At 36.3% G+C, this 20033-nt stretch overlaps 1 protein-coding gene across 1 annotated transcript in view; it reads left to right on the top strand.

Moving 5' to 3' along the window:
* Positions 1 to 20033, top strand: part of PTPRZ1 (protein tyrosine phosphatase receptor type Z1) — a 162846-nt gene that overhangs the window by 94005 nt on the left and 48808 nt on the right. The window contains exons 7-11 of the mRNA XM_064575008.1: positions 251 to 408; positions 560 to 710; positions 9438 to 9622; positions 11625 to 11751; positions 18793 to 18839. Of these exons, the coding sequence (XP_064431078.1) occupies positions 251 to 408; positions 560 to 710; positions 9438 to 9622; positions 11625 to 11751; positions 18793 to 18839 (668 nt within the window). The remainder of the gene's footprint in view (positions 1 to 250; positions 409 to 559; positions 711 to 9437; positions 9623 to 11624; positions 11752 to 18792; positions 18840 to 20033) is intronic.

Genomic DNA, 20033 nt, shown 5'->3' with positions numbered 1-20033 from the left:
TTTATATGTAAAATAATCTCTCCAGCATCTTGCTAGTGTAAAGTTGAAACATTTAACCCTATGTAGTGATACATGTAAGGAAATTCAGAATATGTTGGTTTTATCACCATTTTTGAAATATATCTAAAATATTCTTAAAATTTCATTTATTAAATTTATAACAAACCAAATGTCTCTGTTTTGTAGAAGCTTTGAACTGCTGAGTTCCAGTATTGAGATTCCAACTGAGATATATTTTGTTACTTTGTAGGGAAACAAGCTGCATTGGATCCCTTCATACTGCTGAACCTTCTGCCAAACTCAACTGACAAGTATTACACTTACAATGGCTCATTGACGTCTCCTCCCTGCACAGACACTGTTGACTGGATTATTTTTAAAGATACAGTTAGCATCTCTGAAAGCCAGGTAATCTTGGAAATTCAAACAAAAGCAGTAATTTGAAGTAATTAAAAATAATTATTTTCTAAGCTTTACTACTAAATATCTATTTTAAAGCATTTACAGATGCCTTTGAAGCAGATATGCTAAATTGTATGTTAAATGATCTTTTTTCCAGTTGGCTGTTTTTTGTGAAGTTCTTACAATGCAACAGTCTGGTTATGTCATGCTGATGGACTACTTACAAAATAATTTTCGAGAACAACAATACAAGTTCTCTAGGCAGGTGTTTTCCTCATATACTGGAAAGGAAGAGATTCATGCAGCAGGTGTGTATTGAAATATAATTTTTTACTACTTTTATAGGTTCAATGTTATAGGAGTTAATTGTGGAATAATGGAAAATACACAACACTAAGATTTTTTTAAATATTTGATGATTAGCTTTATAGCTTTAGATAAGCTATTTAACTTCTCTGAATCTCAGTTACCACATTTATAAAATAACATTTAAAAACAGCTGTTCTGGGGTACGTGGCTGGCTCGGTCGGTTAAGCGTCTGCCTTCAGCTCAGGTCATGATCTCAGGGTCATAAGATTGAGCCCAATGTCGGGCTCTGCACTCAGCGTGGAGTCTGCTTGAGATCTTCTCTCTCTCTCTCTCTCTCTCAAAATAAATAAAATCTTCTAAATAAATAAATAAATAAAAATTGCTGTTCTTCCCCACACAAATAACCGCATCTTGCAAATGAAAAATACTGAGATTCAGTAAGGAAAGTGATTTTTTTTTTTAAACACACAGTAATAGATGGCAAAGCCACATAGACAAACTTCCAAATTCACTTTATGGTGTTTGTGCTAAGAGCTCTAGGAAATGAATGACTAATGGGCTGAGGTGTGCAGAGCTTGGGGAGATCACTTCCGGTTGGGGTGGTCAAGAGCCTCTCCGATAGAACGACATTTGAGTTGAGTCTTGGTGCGTGGTTGGGGTTTTAAAGTGCTCACCTTTGTGTTGGCAGCTCTGAGTGGAGAGCATAGCACGCAGTAGGGATTGAAAGCAAATGCACTGAATTATTAATGAATAAAAAGGGAGTCTTTCCTCCAGTTTCCTTCTTTGGGGGAAAAGAAGTTTGTTAGGCCCAAGCAACGGAAGAACCCCAGGGGCAAGTTTCTGCAGTGCCCTCTGTGTATTTTGAAGTTGACCCACAGTCAGAAGCCTTTGAAAATGTCCGGAGGACACAATCAGGTGCATCTACTGACTTTTCCTTTTCAGTTTACACTGATAGTGGACTGGCTGATGAAAGAAATAGGTGAAGTGGCCTTTGCTTTGAGGACTTAAAACATTTCCAAGTACATGGCCTTCTTTGATCTCAGCTGTACAATGAATTTTTGGCCATCTATAATATTTATCTAATAATCATCTGCTTTTGAAGAGTAGCATTAAAACAGCATGTTTTTATTATTTTAATGTAATGTTTGTGAGAATTACTTCTCCTTTAACAACAACAACAACAAAATAGAGCACAAGACAACAGTGATGAAGAGCTACATTTAACATGACCATAAATTTCTAATTGAATTGCCCCAAAGTGAGGAAATTTCATTATATTTCTACCAGCAATACTAAATACTATAACATTCTGTCTGGTAAATAATAGACAACTGATTAGAAAAAAAAAAAAAAAACCAAACACTACATTTAAGCATCTCCTTTTAGAAAATACAATAGATCAAATAACAAATGAAATAAATTCGATTTTTATTTGCTACGTACTTTTGTCAGTTGTATTTTATTAAAACCTTTCAGTGGCTTTCCATTGCCTTTAGAATAAAATCCAAACCATTCATCATTGCATGGTCCTGTTTAGCACGTACTAGCCTTAGCATTTATTCTTTGCCATTAGCTTCCTTCTCTTGTGCTGACCGAACTCTTTGATGTCCCCTGAAGATGGAAGACCACGTTCTCCCACATTACATATTACATGCTATTTCCTTACCATGGTATATTCTTCCCTCTGTCTTCACTTGCTTGCCTCCTCCTCATTCTTCAAGACTCACACAGACTTTGCATCCACTGGGGAGCCATCTTTGAGTCTATCTCCATCCTCATCAAGTCTGGCTGTGTCCGGGGCATGGGACTCTGCACTCGTGAAGGTGCCAGGCCCACAGAGTACAAAATCAGTGATGCTCATCTGGAGTCGTGTCGTGTCCTGTGCATCCAAAGTGCACAGCAGTTGCCACAGATGACAATTGTCTGTTCACTTATTTGTCTCCCCCACTGGACACTGAGACCCATGAGAGAAGTAACTAAGTCTTTATCTCCATTACTGGGCTAACATAAAGCTCTCATTCACCAAATACTCCCTGAATGACAGAAAGAATCCATTTTCATATAATAAAAACATAGCAGGGGTGCCTGGGTGGCTCAGTGGGTAGGGCATGCAACTCTTAATCTCAGGGACTTGAGTTCAAGGCCCAGGTTGGGCATGGAACCTACCTTAAAAAAAAAAATGGCACTGGCTTTTTTCACAAACTGGAACGATTGGATTCTTAGTTTTTCCATCATGAGTATTTGTATTCGACAAGTCTTTATTATCATTTGCCATGGGCATATTCCTGTGATGGTTTTCTTCTTAATGGACACATTATCCCCCTTCTACTTTCTGGTGAATTTGAGAATAAAAATTGAGGATTGCATTTATGTCCATGATTTAATCTTTATTAAATTGAATCTGAAAATAAGTTTTTTTACATGAACATTATTAAAAGGCAGGAAACACAGATAAACACACAGAAAAAATGAAAATTCCCTATAATGTCACCACCCAGAGATAACCGTTAGGAAGATTTTGGTGAATATCCTTCCAGGACTTTTTCTTAAATTAAAAATATATTCTTATATCTCACAAAAATGAGACTACAGTACATATATGTTTGTTGATTTTATTTTACTCGATGATACAAATATATTGTTAATGCACCATTCTTAATTTTTTGCAGTATTCCATTGTATAGTCATAACAATTTACTAAACCAGTTCCTCAATTTTGGATACTCAGGTTATATTTATATATTTTGATATTGTAGATATCTAACATCTTCATTTTGACCAAGAGAGAGGGGGTGGCATGAAAATTGTCAGAATTCAGCTTTCAGGAGATGCACTGTGGAAAAATATATTTGCAAAACACATTGCAAATAATTGCAAAAACCATGTGAGGTCTGTATATCTATGTAAACTCCTTGAGGGTAGAGATTAACCCTTATTCATTTTTGTATTCATAGCAGGAACTCAATAAGCGTTTGTGAATGAATGCGTATTTTACCAGAACATCAGTCCTCTATTTTTGCATTTTTATGTAGAGCTGCCATTTACTAGAGACATTTCTCTTTGGCATCGTGGAATGGACACAGAATTTAATAGAACTTTGAAGGAGCTAGTAAAAACTGTCTTTTAGATAATGAGAAACATGTGTGACTCACCATGCAAACACAGCATGAGTAAAATCAGTGAAGTTCAACATCATCCCATAACTTCCAGGCACCAGACGCTTTCCTGCTGCCTTCTTAGCAAGACTCTCCCCCTAAGAAGCAGGGACCTCCTGAGGCACAGTGGGGAAAAGCTTGGGCTTTGAAGTCCAGTAGGCTTCTGGTATCAAGCCTTGCTGCCAGTACTTATTAGTTAAATAAAAATTGTCAAGTTACAGGGCGCCTGGGTGGCTCAGTTGGTTAAGCATCCGACTCTTGATGTTGGCTCTGGTCTTGATCTCTGGGTCATGAGATTGAGCCCTGCTTCGGGATCAGCGCTCAGAGGGGAGTCTGCTTAAGACCTCTCCCTCTCCCACTGCCCCTCCCCCTGCTCACGTGTGCTCTCTCTCACTCTCTCTCTCAAATAAATAAAGTCTTAAAAAATTGTCAAGTTACTTCACCTATAAAATTAGAGGTCAAAGGCCACCTTGTTGTGAGGTTTAAATGGGCTAAAGTTTGCAAAGCAGTATAGTCCCCTGAACATAACGTGTCCCAGACTTACAGCTGCTATTAATATAATGTGTGTATCTACACACTCGTGTGTGTGTGTGTGCACATACATATGGGAGCAAGCTATCACAAGTATGGGGTGCTATTCAAGTTTTCCATGTTTAAGGCTTTTTTTGTTGAATAAAATCATAAAAGCACTTCAGATCTCATTTGCTAGCATTGCAATATATTCAATGCAAACTTTTTTAAAAATTTTATTTATTCATTTACTTGAAATAGAGTGAGAGAGAGAGAGCACAAGCAGGGCAGATGGGCAGAGGGAGAGGGAGAAGCAGGCTCCCTGCTCGGCGGGGAGCCTGACGTGGGGCTCGATCCCAGGACTGTGGGATCATGACCCTAGCTGAAGGCAGATGCTTAACTGACTGAGACACCCAGGTGCCCCCAATGCAAACTTTCTTTAAAAAAAATACAATATAAAATGCTTTTCAAGGCAGGTTTGCATGAAAGATTGTCCCTATAGCCTAATATTGTATTTGAGCTGTGAGAAATTTTCTGTACTTTCCTGAAAAATGTCATGATGAATTAAACATCAGTAGACTCACCTTCTTGAAGGTCAGTAGTTTTAAATAGCATTCATTAAGGTCACGTGTACATAACGCTATGCGCCAACTATACGCAGAAAAGTGACCTGGAGATTATTTACTTCTTAGAAGGTTATATATTTTGTTGATGAAGTTACAGTGTGTCCCTAGAAAAGATTGACTGAATTAGGTAGAATCTGAAAGATTCCTTTTGGCTACTTATCTGAAGTGAGTAATGGAGTCCTTTCGAGCTACAAATCAGGGGCAGATCATTCCTAGTTACTGTATTTAACATTTGTGGCAATGTTTACATGTAGTTTTATTAAGACCTGCTGCTCCCTGAGGGGAAATCACGACCTTAATACTGGTTGTCTTCTGGGTCTGTAAATCTTCAAGTTCTTCACAACAATGTCATCAAAACACCTGTCTCCATATTTTTTGAAGTGAGGCTCGTCAGCCTCGGAGGAGGATGTGATGGATTTATCAGTGTGTATCACAAAGTACTTCTGTCACAGGCTGTGCTAAACTGCACCAAACTTCAGCTCCCTGGGAAATAACTGGGTAAGATCTAGTGACATCTTAGGTAATTGTGACATTTTCTCTGCCACTCCCCAAGAATCACCATTTTGTCTTTTTACCTGTACCCACAGTTTTACCCCTAGTCCATGGAGCTAAGGCTGGACCTTCTCCCTCAGGGTGTCTCTCCTTCTTCCAAGCCAGGCACATAGAACAGCAAACGTGGAAGGAGACTCAAATCTCCCTTGGCCATCTGCATCAACATCTGTGCTTCGCTGAGAGACTTGTCACAGCCAGAGTTGTCATGCCCTCTTCATTTGTATTTCTCCGTCTTTGTTTATTTTCCTTTTTTCCCACTTTTCCCCTTTAACACCCAGTGCTTCACTCTTTGGTACTTGCTCTGCAAGTCGTGCGCATTCCTCTGTGTGAGGCATTCACTCTTCATTTGAGAAAATACATGACTTTGTATCAGCTGCAAGTTTGTGAAACCTTCACAACTTTAATTGGGAAAAACGTGTAATTTTGAAAGCACAACCTAACTTGGTCTCAATGGCATATTTTCTAAAAGTTTATTTTGCATTCATAATGTAAAGGGTTTGGGACATAGACCCTTTATTTTAATAGATTACTAAATTTAAATGTTAGCAGCTATCATAGGAATAAGCTTCCTAAAGGCAAGAACAGCACCATCTTTTTTTTCTTTAAGATTTTATTTATTTATTATTTATTTATTATTTGACAGAGTGAGAGAGCACAAGCAGGAGGGGGGTGAGGGAGCAGCAGAGGGAGAGGGAGAAGCTGGCTTCCTGCCGAGCAGGGAGCCCGATATGCGGCTCGATCCCAGGACCCTGGGATCATGACCTGAGCCGAAGGCAGAAGCTTAACCGACTGAGCCACCCAGGCGCCCCAAACAGCACCATCTTAATTTGTATGTCCAGAGTGCCTGGAACCAGTAGATGAGAATTTAATGTTAAAAATCGGTTTTGAAGTAAGAACACTCACAGCTCCCTTACAAAGGAAACTACATCCTCATTCTTTCTATGTGAGCAGCCTTTGCATTTGTACTGAGGCACTTACTTGTAGTCTATGTGACTTGACATGGACCCCAGATTTGTCACAGCCTGGCTCATGGCCAAGGGCTTGCAGGAACCAGATTCTCCTTCTTGGTCAGTGTTCCTGAAAGAATCCGTAACTGTGACCCAGATCACGTGTAGCTTGTGGAAAGGAATCGGGCATGGGATTCAGTCCTAAAGAAGGAAATGAGGTCTCAGTATGGTGCTGAACTCCCTGTAATCAAGGAAATTATTTTTTTGTTACTATTTTATTATATCAGTTAGTATCTTGTATCTGGTGTCTGGGTAGATGTTGATCTGGAAAACACTTCCTTGATTTTCAATCCAGATAATGTGCTTTATAGAGTATATATCCTTCTAATATGATAAGCAAATTTCAATAAATATAAGGAAAACCTGGAAAATTTAGTGCAAATTAATAACTTATTCCATGGTCATTACCCAGTTTTTTGTTTGAACACCAAGTAGTGTATATAGAATGAACTAGATTATTATTTTAAAAAATCCATTCCTACCTTATAGAAGGGCAGCCCTTTGGCAAGATCATAAACATACAGAAGCACAGGTTTTTCTCTTAAACACATTCTAAAGTATATTATCTTTTCCCTGTAAAATCCCCTCTTTCAGCTAGCATCTAAAAGATAAAATTTAGCTCAGTTTTATAACATATTACTAAGCTATTGATTATCATTAAACAAAAGAAACATTTACAAAGTTCCTAATTAAAATGTAAGTCTAAACTATTAAACAAATTACCCATAAGCTCTTACAGATTTATAAAGCAGACGCAAAGGAATAAAAACTCGATGACAAGGAAATACACGTTTCTTTTTAAAGTCCTACCTTATATTAATGCTGATTCTTAAAATTTGAAACGTCTGCTGATTTCAACTATAAAGGCGAACTAAACACAGACATCCAAACAAAGTAATTTTCTGCTAATTAGGCAGCAGTCCCTTGGGTATTTTTGCAGCTAATAATTTTATATTTTCTCAAGAGATTTTTGCTTTGTGTGCATGCATAAAACTTTAATGCATTTTAAGATAGCTCCATTTTGAGGGAAGAGAATAGTTCACTTTAAATGATTCCTACTCTCTAAAAAGAGGGATTGATTTTTGTAGGACAAAATCTACAAGTGATACTGTCCGTAATTGCTTTCAACCTTCTAAAAATGAACTCGGGATTCATTAGAAGCAAGATTGAGGCAATCCTCTTCCCCCACTGATATAGTTCACATGAGTAGCTAGCTCACTTTTGCGATGATCAATGATCTTCTGCCATCTGGTGGCCACTAAAGAAGTGTCACTAGATAGAGTAAGGACGATGTAGTCTGGACCTAAATCAGAATGCATTTTCTTATTCTGAATTCATGCTTTTTGATGAATTCATGTTTTTGGAGAATTGTTCTCTTACTCCCAAAGGAACACCTCACCCTAAATCCTTAATAAACAAACAAACAACAAAACATAGTTTTTACAGTGAATAATCCTGTCTCTAACTCATATAAAGTTGTACGTGTGTTATTTAAAGTATATATTTTATATTTTCTGGGTCATTTATGTACCATTGCTAGCATAGCATACATAGGCTAAAATTCCTATTATTAAATCCTGTAGCTACAATTTGTTTCAATTTACAAGGTCAGTTGTTAGTTTTGACTGCCCTCTTGTGTTCACAAGCAAAACTACAAGCTAGTATAGACAAAAGGCTTTTTGGTCACATTCTGCCGCTGTTGTTGCCTTATTTTTATTGAGTCTTTGTAGCAGTTGACCATTGGTTGACTTATGTCAATTGCATGGTCTCATGTAGTGACTTTGTAACTTCAGGTATCTCCTAGAAGCAAAGCTTGGATTCTCTGAGCATATCAATCTTTAGCTTTAGAGACTTTTCTCCCTCTCTTTTGCAAGTTTATCTGGCCTATGAATAGAGTATATTTATTGCTTTGCTCCATTAGCACAGTATCATAAAATTTTTTAATTTCCATCCTCGTAATTAGTTCAAATTAGCACATTATGAATGCATTTCAGAAAGTATCAGAATACACTTTTTGATGGGACTAAATTTTTGGCATGATTCCCAGCATGGGCTTGAATTCATTGTAAGAAGTCCCTGAACTATTTTCAAAGTATTTTTTCAGATCAGACAAAGCAAATCTAATTTCCTAAAATTAATCGCTTAATCTATTAATCTGTTAATGCCAAAGTGGGATTTTTGTCAGCAGGTCCAAAAAATACAGAAATAATAGTTTTAGTTGTTTTCCTATGGTTTTCTCTGATAGGGAATTTTAAGTTATTTCAAGGATTTTGAAACAACAAAATGTCTGATAATAGACCCTATTTTATCATTTTAAAGTCTCCTCATCCTGAGCTGAAGATACCTGTCAGGTACCAAACAAGAGAAATAAAAACATCATGAGCTTGAAGATATCCTTTTTTTATTTATAAAAATGAATTTATGTGCCAGATGTATTCAAGACAGTGTCCTAAACAGTATAGAAATAAAAAGCTGTGGCTCTTACGTTTATAACCTACTGCAGGACTCAGGACCTGTTCAGGAAAAAGTAATATAAGAGAACATGCAATTAATGCAAGAGTAGTGTTAAAGCAAAACAGACAGGTGAAAATGACCCAGCTCACTTCAGCAGAGATCAGGGCACGCATAACAGGAGGGAGCATTTGACCTAGACTTTTCCCGAATGGGAAGGTGGGATGCAGATGAAGGAAGGAGGGGAGGAAGAAGTGTTTCAGACATACGAAAGGTCATAAACAAAAACTCCACAGTGAAGAAGTTTAACTTTTTACCTTCTGTTGAAATAAAACACAACACATTTTCATAGAATATGTTTTACTTGTTAAAATCCTAGAAGCTGACAGCTGTATCGATAACTGTACTTTTTTTTGTCTCTGAAGTTTGTAGTTCAGAACCAGAAAATGTTCAAGCTGACCCGGAGAATTATACCAGCCTTCTTATTACGTGGGAGAGACCTCGAGTAGTTTATGATACCATGATTGAGAAATTTGCAGTTTTGTACCAGCAGTTAGAGGGAGAAGACCAAACCAAGCATGAATTTTTGACAGATGGCTATCAAGACTTGGTAACTCTAAGATCAGTTGTTTCATGGATTGATAACGTTATAGTTTAATTTTCATGGAAAGAACTTACAAGACTTTAATTGTTTCATGTATTGACAGCACTAGAGTTTAATTTTCAAGGTAAAAACTTAGAAATGATTACATATTGTTGCCCTAAATTTTGTGTGAAACTCTCCAGTGGGGAGGAGGGAAAGCAGAAACTATACCAAATTAGATTGAAACTTACAGGGTATTACCCTAGGTTCTTAATTGTCTTCGGTTACAGGAAGATCACAGCTTTGCCAACAACAACATTATAGTGTAGACGCTTAGAGAAGACTTAGGACCTAGAGTTCATCTAGTGTAGCCTCTCTTTACAAATCAAGGGACTCAAAGAACAGTTAAATACTTCGACCGTGATCTCACAGTTGTGGAAATAATTGAATCTGGAATCTCCGTGCTCTGATACTGTCATATATCATTGCCCCCACCATACTCTACCAGCACAAGAAAATAGAGTAGGGGACTCTTTGCATCAAATTTCCAAGTAACAGATGTGAAGTCAATTGAGTCAGAACTTTTGGAATCCAAGGCAGATAATCTTCAGGAAAAGATCCACTCCCTCCTCCTCCCCACCCATGCACACAAATGAAAGAAAATAAAGTACGGTATGGAACAGCTAAATCACTATATTGTACACCTGAAACTAATATAATATTGTATATTAACTAACTGGAATTAAAATGAAAACTTTTTTAAAAAGTACAGATTCCTTCTGTGACCTGAGCATCTCAATATTAAGCTTTGTCTTGCTAGGGAAGGATTGGCCATATTGGGGTCTAGTTGAGAAAACCCTACCTGGCTATGGCTCTAGGAGAGCCCACTGCAGGTCAAAAGCACTACTGAACTGTGCATTCCCACAGTTGGAGTCCCACCAGGCCCAGGAACCTGCATTTAAACAAAAACTGTCCTTGTTACCATGGCGGTGGATACCATATGGACAAAACTGATAAAATATATAATGAAATAAGTTAATCAGAGAAAGACATGTATCATATGATCTCACTGATATGAGGAACTCTTAATCTCAGGAAACAAACTGAGGTTTGCTGGAGTGGTGGGGGGTGGGAGGGATGGGGTGGCTGGGTGATAGACGCTGGGGAGGGTATGTGCTATGGTGAGCGCTATGAATTGTGTAAGACTGTTGAATCACAGACCTGTGCCTCTGAAACAAATAATACATTATATGTTAAAAAAAAGAAGAAGTTAGTAGGAAGGGTAAAATGAAGGGGGGGAAATTGGAGGGGGAGACGAACCATGAGAGACTATGAACTCTGAGAAACAAACTGGGGTTCTAGAGAGGAAGGGGGTGGGAGGATGGGTTAGCCTGGTGATGGGTATTAAAGAGGGCACGTACTGCATGGAGCACTGGGTATTATACGCAAACAATGAATCATGGAACACTACATCAAAAACTAATGATGTATGGTGATTAACATAACAATAAAAAATTTTTAAAAATACATAACAGCTTTTTAATGCAGGTGTCTAGAACAGAGACATTATGAACTATGTATGACGTGCAATTTTTGAGAATATGCCAGTTTTTCATTTCATAATGATGTTAAGAAGATAATTCTATTACTGTCTGGCTTATATATTGTTATGATAAAGAGATAAATTGGTTCTGCATTATATTTTTCACATTTTGCTCTTTGCAAATGCTACATGTTTATTTGTCTGAAATACTAATTTGTAGTTTGCGATACTCATTTAAGAATCTGATGAATTCTAGTTAAAAATGAAACTTTCTAAAACTAAAATTGATTTTTCAAAAAATCAAAAAAGCCTAATTCACAAATCTCACAAGTTCAACTTAGCAACATTGCATACAGTTTTTCTTAGATTAATAAAATATATTTTCCGTTGGCAAATGAGAAAATGTTTTCTAAAGACAGATGTCTATTATGTTAGTGCTCTGATGAGAATAATACATTAATATAATTACTGACATCTTTCTTTTAGGGTGCTATTCTCAATAATTTACTACCCAATATGAGTTATGTGCTTCAGATAGTAGCCATCTGCGCTAATGGCTTATATGGAAAATACAGTGACCAGCTTGTTGTTGACATGCCTTCTGATGACCCCGGTAAGTCCCTTGATATGCCTTTATATCCACATAAATGAAGCTAGTTTAGTTACTGGGTACAATGGTGCTTTATCTCTGACTTTATATTGTTTTGGCCAAAAGGCAAAATGATTTTTTTTTTTTTTTTGGTCTGGATCATCAGCTAATTTTGTGAAGCATGGAAACCATTTTCATTCAACAGATCTGGTGCAAGACAATAAGTAAATTTATTCTAAATGTTGAAGTTTTCTATTTGTGAAATAAGAACAGCAAAATCTGTTGTTTTGTCTGTAATAGTCATCAGATGAAAATAGCTATGTAAATATTAAGACTTTTATTTTGATAATGAAAAGTTGGTTTCATTTGTGTTTATTTCCTTTTTCAGCCCCCAAAGCATTTTGTAGTAAGTATATACGTGATTCTAGGATCATGTGAGGTACTTTGAAATATCTATACAATACATCTAACAGTTTATCTTAGGTCTTTTCTTTTTTCTTTTTTTTAATGATATGCATATCTTAGGTATTTTCATCCACTTTTTATAATTCTGTGTGAAGGGGGTAGAGTGCTTTCCTCTTAGTTGACTTGCCAGTACTGTTTCCCAAAGCAAAACAAAGATGTTGTTTCTAATTCTACTTTATTTGCATGCATCTTCTCTAAGTATTATGGGAAAATCTTTTGATCTAAAACCTTATGCAATAATTAAATGAAATGCAGACCATCATAATTTGACAATTTACAAATGTATATAATTAGTTTTCCTTTTGTTAGCATAAGCAGTTTTAAGGCAATAGAATGGAATTATATATGTATGTATTTATATGTATATGTGTATATTTATATACACATAGATATCATGCATATGCATATTCATAAATACATGCAAACATGTGCACATAAATGTAAATATTCTTTGGTCATCCCTACCATACCATGAGTCTACTCACTGGTAATTTTATAAATTTTTCATGGATGGTAATAAATTATATTACTTATACCATATTCCAGTTGGACATATTGAAGAAAAACTGGTATATTGATTAGCCTTTGTGGTCTATATGATATAGCAAGGACTTTAATTCATTATGAGCTTGTTCATTAATGACCTCAACAGAGTTGTCCTCACTAGTTAAATTTTTAAGTTAAAGTATGTATGTCAGAGCATTAGATGGTAGATTATGTATCCTTCTAAACCACAGGCTACAAAACTTCCCAAAATATTTCCCAGATTAAAATGTGGGTGGCCAACGAATATTACTACTATCATGATGGCAATATCACTATTTAATATTTCTTACAATCTGCCTCATGGCCTGGGTATAATGTACTGTTTTTATGTAGCATTGATTTTCAAAATTAGGTTATTTTTAAATGGAATGTGAGCTCTAAATCTTATTGAAAGGTGAGTATCAAAATCAACTGACCAGTTATCAGTTACGCCATATCATGCTCCTCCCCTGACTGTCATCCCTCACCAGAATTCCCCATAGGGATCCACCTAGAAAATGACATCTTTAACAGAGCAACATTGACTATCATGGCCAATATCATATGTGAATTGATGAAATATGGTATATAAAAATCTCCTCTAATGCTATTATGCATTTTAGGATAAGAATTGTGTTAAATACATTCATTTAATTTACTACCTTGGTTTAATTATACCACTCTCATTTCTGTACATAAAACAATCTCCCAGGAGTTTACAAAAAATAATTACTTCCAGCTATTTGTGGTATGTCTTTCTTACTCTATCCACTATGTCAGAATTTTAAACTTTAGGAATTTTTCTTAGATGCTTATTGCATAAAGAAAAACAGATCAAATGTTTATTTTCTACAGAAGTGATTTCTGAGTGATCCTGATAGAGTGTGTCTATATTGGCCCAAAGCACAACATTCTTGTATCATTTGTAGCACTTTCACATTTGTACAAAATAACAAGTATTGTAATTTGATTTCCATTTATTCAAAGGCTGAGGACACTGTTGAACTAATGACATGTGAATTTGGGCATACCATTTAATCTCCAAGGATATCTCAGTCCCTTAAAGCATTTTGTACAGTGATGATGTTTTAGTGAAACATGGTATTTGATTTGATGTTTCACTATGATATTCCTCTTAAAAGCTAAGGTTAAAAACTTAGATTATTCCTTAATTATTTCTACCAAAAAGTCCTCCATCAAAAGCCAACTTACCCAATGTGTGGGGTCTTCCTCTTTTTCATAAAGGAATTATTTGTTCTTTTAGAACTCATTTTTTTCTGATCTAAAAGGCAGCAATGGCATTTCAATTCATATATATTCAACTTGTTATTAAAACTACCTTATCTTAAATATTGTTTCTGTGGTGAATATATCACAGTAAAAGTCTAGACCAAAGTACTGTCTTGTGGTTTAGTGCGATGGTACCTACAAGATTTGTTGATTTTATGATTTATATGGCTAATGGAGATGTAAGTGGCCCTTGAGTTTGCTGCTTATTTCATGGTGTTTATTAGCACCATTTCATCCTGTTGATCATGTTGTTCCTTACCTTAATAACATTGTAATGTACCCTATTGAATCATTTTATTATTATTTCGGATAAGCTGTTCTCTAAGTACTGTGTTGTTTTTTGCTTTTGTTATAAAGAAATGAAGGAGGTTATTTACAGTTGCCCTCATTCCTTCAATGGTATATTTCAAATATTTTAATCAATATCCACGAAAGAAAACTGAAGCTTCCAAATTGTGCATTTAACTTTGGCTCATTTGATTGTTGTTTGTGCGTTTTAATTACACTCTTGTGTACCACGGTGTCACCATAAAACTAGTGTCCATGAAACATTACTCCAGTTTGCTATTTTCAAATACATGCATAAATTCGTATTAGGAAACAATTTGAATTTGTCCAGGAAAAGCTTACTAAAGTTAAACTAAAATGTATATTCTCTCCAAATACTTTGTAGAAAATTATATTTATGAATAAGCAATTCATAAATATATTTATTTCATTGTAAATAATTGTGTCTTTTCTATTCGGGAATGTAGAGTTAATTATTATACAATTATAGAGGATATTATTTAAGTACGTGTTGTAGGGCCTTGATAATTGTGTATGTTAAATTTAAATGCATGGTGAATTAGATCAACACATTTTTCTGTTGTTGTGTGCTTTGCAGTCGTGTAACAGTTGTTTGTTAAATCACTATACATCTGTCCTTGCTCTCCCTGTACCATCCTGTGCTGTGGGTGTTATTATATAATAATATTTGAAATCGCGGTTTGAAGAGATTGCAGTCTACATTGCTTTGCCCTCTTGCGCTGTAACACTTGGCTTCCTTCAGACAATTAAATAAGCCTTGTTTGCCAACCTTTGTTGGTGTTGCTTTTTTGTGTTATGGAATATTAATGTGCGACTAACATGCTCTTTTGGAAAATTTAGCATCACATGTGCCCCCGAACAAAACAAGAATGAACCAATAGCTTTTGTTCAGTTATCACACATATGTGAATTTTAAGTGTTCACTCAAAAAAATATCAACAGTCCTTTCAAAAAGAAAAATATATCAACAGTCTTTACTGTTGGACATTTTATAGCGTTCCTACAGTCTAGTTTGAGGAAGTGAATGAGAAGACTGTCAACCAGTATACTTTTGAACTACCCAATATATCGGTATTGCCTAAGTCAGGTCAGTGGCTACTAAAATACCAGTTATTTGTGAGGACCCAGCAGGCCAGAGGGTACCAGTTGGAGACCTTGTGCCTATCACCAGAGGTGCTGTGAACTCTCAGCCTTAGAAACATGGCCTCAGAATCTCCAGGAAGATAGAAAACATTTTCTAAAATTATTTTATTTCAAACTTGTTCTGAAGAGGCCCAGCACAAGATTTCCAGATTATATGGGGGAAGAAGTATTCCAGGGCAACCCCAGAATTTTGGTCAATTTGAATAATCGAATTGGAAACCAGAAATGAAGATCCTTCAAAGTGGGTTAATACTTACAGATATGAAGGCATCCACACTTGGGGTATTCATCCGCGAGAGGGCCATGAAGCTAGGAGGGACCAAAGGACTGCCTGGACCCATACAGTCTGCCCCGAGGGCCCACAGCAGGCGCAAAGGGGACGTCTCACTTCCTATAGCGGTGAATAGCAAAGCCAGTTTCAGTAGAACTCACTGATACTCTTTGGGGGAAATGACTGGGTAAAGTCATGTATTCTAACTTAGGAGGAACCCAAATCCATATAGTTTATTTATGCTGTGGTAAAAGGATAAAAATAAATCCCATGCAATGATACACTCAGAGAATATTGAAAGAAAAGGAAGTCAGTCCTCAATGTGATAATTATACATACCCTACCCCAGCCTTGACAGTCAATAAGAAAATGCTTTTGCCCATTAAAAGTATGAAGTTAGTAAAGTTAGATCGTGTTTTTGTTTGCTTGCTTGTTTTTAATTTTAAAACATTTCCTTAAGCATGTTGAAGAGAATGGATTATCACTGAGACTTTTTTCCCCATGGCCCCTTAACAGAGAAAAATCGACAGTATCACACATGTATCACTAACAAATATTTGTTGTGACTTGCCCTTATTAACATTAAAATATTTTAAAAGTTCATGAAAGGGTGTGACTCCATTGAAAAGCATTTTGGTAAAATTATGCATTGTCTCACATGCTGAATTTGAAGGCTTTCGGGTGCATTAACTTCTCTAATTGCAGTTTATAGAAAATCATATTGAAGGTTCTTATTTGTCTTTTGCAGTTTAGCTGCATCCATCCCATCTTTATCACCTGTATTGATTTCCTTGGAGGTTATAGAGACACAAATATTCCAAACTATTGAGATCACTTTAATTTGAAAACATGAAGAATTAAGAGCATGAGAAACAAAAAATAGAAAACGGAGAACATTAATGATCCAAATAAAGGTTTCCAAACTCTTTCATGGTGGGTTTTAACAAGAAAAAAAAAATAATTGAGTGTTAAATTTAACTCAGGGCTAAATTAACATTGTGCAGGATAAGTGACTTTGAGATAGCTCAATAGTCAAGAGTATTAATTTTATCTAAATTCTCTTGAGAGGGTGACTCACTTCTCAATTTTTCTTGAATTCTCCTCTAAATGGAATCCATGCACAGGACTACATTTTATGGCCTTACATTTCTTAATGCCTAGAAATTTTCTGATAAAAATAAACTCAAGAAACTCTGTGGGTTTGGTTGGTTTTTTTTTACTTTTCTGTATGTATATTTTATTTTATTATTTATTTATTTTTTGTTATGTTCAATTAGCCAGCATATAGTACATCATTAGTTTTTTTTAATTTTTTTATTATGTTATGTTAATCACCATACATTACATCATTAGTTTTTGATGTAGTGTTCCATGATTCATTGTTTGCCTATAACACCCAGTGCTCCATGCAGTACTTGCCCTCTTTAATACCCATCACCAGGCTAACCCATCCTCCCACCCCCCTCCCCTCTAGAACCCTCAGTTTGTTTCTCAGAGTCCATACATCATTAGTTTTTGATGTAGTGTTCAACCATTCATTAGCTGCGTATAACACCCAGTGCTCATCACGACACGTGGCCTCCTTAACGCCCATCACCCAGTTACCGCATTCTCCACCCCATCCCTTCCATAACCCTCAGTTTGGTTCCCGGAATCTAGAGTCTCTCATGGTTTGTCTCCCTCTCTGATTTCTTCCCATTCCATTTTCCCTCTACTGTGATCCTCCGCTCTATTCCTTATGTTCCACATATGAGTGGAACCATAAAATAATTGTCTTTCTCTGCTTGACTTATTTCACTTAGCATAATCCCCTCCAGTTCCACGCATGTCAATGCAAATGGTGGGTATTCATCCTTTCTGATGGCTGAGTAATATTCCATTGTATATATGAACCACATCTTCTTTATCCATTCATCTGTTGAAGAACATCTCGGCTCCTTCCACAGTTTGGCTATTGTGAAAAAAAAAAAAAGTCTGTGTTATAAAACAGGCCCGGATTTGATAAACATTTCATGTTAATTTACTTTTGCCTTTGAAAACTTTAGAGAATATGCATCTCCCTTGAAGATACCTAGAGGTATAAAGTATAGAACAAAAGCAACTTTGGGAGAGTGAAGAGCATGAATTTTCGAGAAGGAGTGAAATTCTATAGAATAATGAGACTAAGAGAAGCATTATTGTAATAATGCTCAGCTGAAGCTGAGCCCAATGCAGCTCTGATGAAGCATGAAGGACAGTGCTTCTCCGGTCAGCCCCTCAGTAATTTGGCATTGTGTCTAGATTCCTTGTTGGAGAGAGAGAACCAGCTCCTAATCTTTCCTCACATTTACTGACAGGTTTTGTTCTAGGATTGAGATACCCATGTACTGGAAATATACTGATTCTGGTTGTTGGGAACAGCAGACTTGAATGATCCCGGCCAGTGCATTCTTTGTGTAGACAGCACCACTGGGTTTCCCTGGGGTGAAGGACCTGGAATCACTCTGGTCAGTCCTTCCTGTCCATTTGATGCAATACCCTGTGTACATATAAGTGTGAGCCCAAATTCACAGTATAGAAGGAATCATTTGACCCTCAACGAGAAGAGGAACTGAAGGAAGAAACAGCTGAATAAGAAAATAAATCCTGTCAATTCTCCCCCTAATCCCTGGCATTTCCCTAACTGTCAACCCTGCTAAGGATGAAGGTCTACACTGATGAAAAATTATTTCGGTTTTTTATACTCAGTAATATCAGCCTGTCTGCCTCTCCCTTCTTAGCTTCAATCCCACATAGAGGGGAGGGGGAAGGAGAAGGGAGTTGGAGTAGAAGATAGAGATGAAGGTTTTGAATGCAGTTTTATATAGGTGTGTGTAGTGGTGTGTTATGTAGTGTTCAGTAGTGTTGAAACTTAAAATTTGAAATTTTTATTTTTGGAGATCCTGTATTTTCAAAACTAACAAGTCTTTCCCCGCACTCCCCCCGCCCTGCCCCGGCGCCCCCAACCTCTCCATCCAAAGGTAAACCCACAGGGTTAAAATAGTTGAATAAACATTTTAATAATTTTGCTTCTAATTTTGTAGAACTTGACCTCTTCCCTGAATTAATTGGAACTGAAGAAATAGTCAAGGTATTGTAACTGTCTTTATATTAAAATGTTTTAAAATTTAAAAGTATTTGTTCAAATATTGGTTAGGTTTCAGATGTTGCTTCAATCAAAGTTCGTGTTGATTATTCATTGTAGGGTTAGTTGCTGAGCTTTACAGTCACATAACTGATATGCATGATTCTTTCATGGAAGAATTGGAAGACACTTGGATAGAATAGTAAAAATAACAAAGAGGTGGTGATGATGAAAATGAACTTTAAAGATAATTATAGCTATAAACTATATCTATAATTCAGAATTTTTTCAGTGTTCAAGTTTTCTAAAAGACCGATATTTAACCAATTCTTAATATTTCTACAGCTTTTTTATAAACACCTTAACTAATGGTTGACAGATTGATAATAAATATGAGCCAAAACATAAGTTGTATATATTCGTTTGCCCGTTCAATCTAAATAATTGTGTTTGGATTATTCATATTATAAGTGTCTGTTGCTAGCCTAATGTCCTGTAAATAAATAGGTATTTAAGAATATTTATAATTTTTAACATTGTCCTAATTTTTAAGATAGAGAAAAAATGACGGATGCACCTTCTATTTCATCCTAACCCCAAACGTACTGTTCTTCGTAACTGAGTATATGTTAAATGCGGGTGCTATTCTTAATGTCGTAGGAATGTATGTATATGTACACATGTGTGCATGAGGTCACAGAGTGTGATAACTAATGCTACCATCTGGCAATAAATAGCAGTTAAGTTGTATTTTCACATGTATGGTTATCTCAGTAATTTATATATCTTATGGCACTTCTCTCTTGCAAAGGATTATTTTACCAGAGTGAGCAACCTACCTTTCAACAAGAGTTCACGAAATTCAGCGAAGGACACCTTTGTGTGTGTCTGTGTGCGTGCACATGGATAGGTGTATACGTGCCAGCTCCTCATGATATCTTCACATGGCAGAGAGCAGAGCAGAAGAAGCAAGCTCTCTCATGACTCTTCCTATAAAGGCATTAATCCCATTCATGAAGGCTCTACCCTTAAGACCTCATCTAATCTCAGTTACTTCCCAAAGACCCCATATTCCTAATATCATCACTTTGAGGGGTAGGATTTCAACATATAAATCAGGGAGAGGGCATAAATACTTAGTTCATAACACTGTTCACTACCATTGATTCATGCAGGAATGAATGATGGAGGTTGGCAAAT

Source organism: Mirounga angustirostris, unplaced genomic scaffold (assembly GCF_029215605.1).
Source record: "Mirounga angustirostris isolate CCGP_5_RB_7025 unplaced genomic scaffold, mMirAng1.0.hap1 SCAF_12, whole genome shotgun sequence".
Lineage (NCBI taxonomy): Eukaryota > Metazoa > Chordata > Mammalia > Carnivora > Phocidae > Mirounga > Mirounga angustirostris.
The sequence above is the reverse complement of the archived record's forward strand: the minus strand, read 5'-3'. Positions and strand labels throughout refer to the sequence as shown.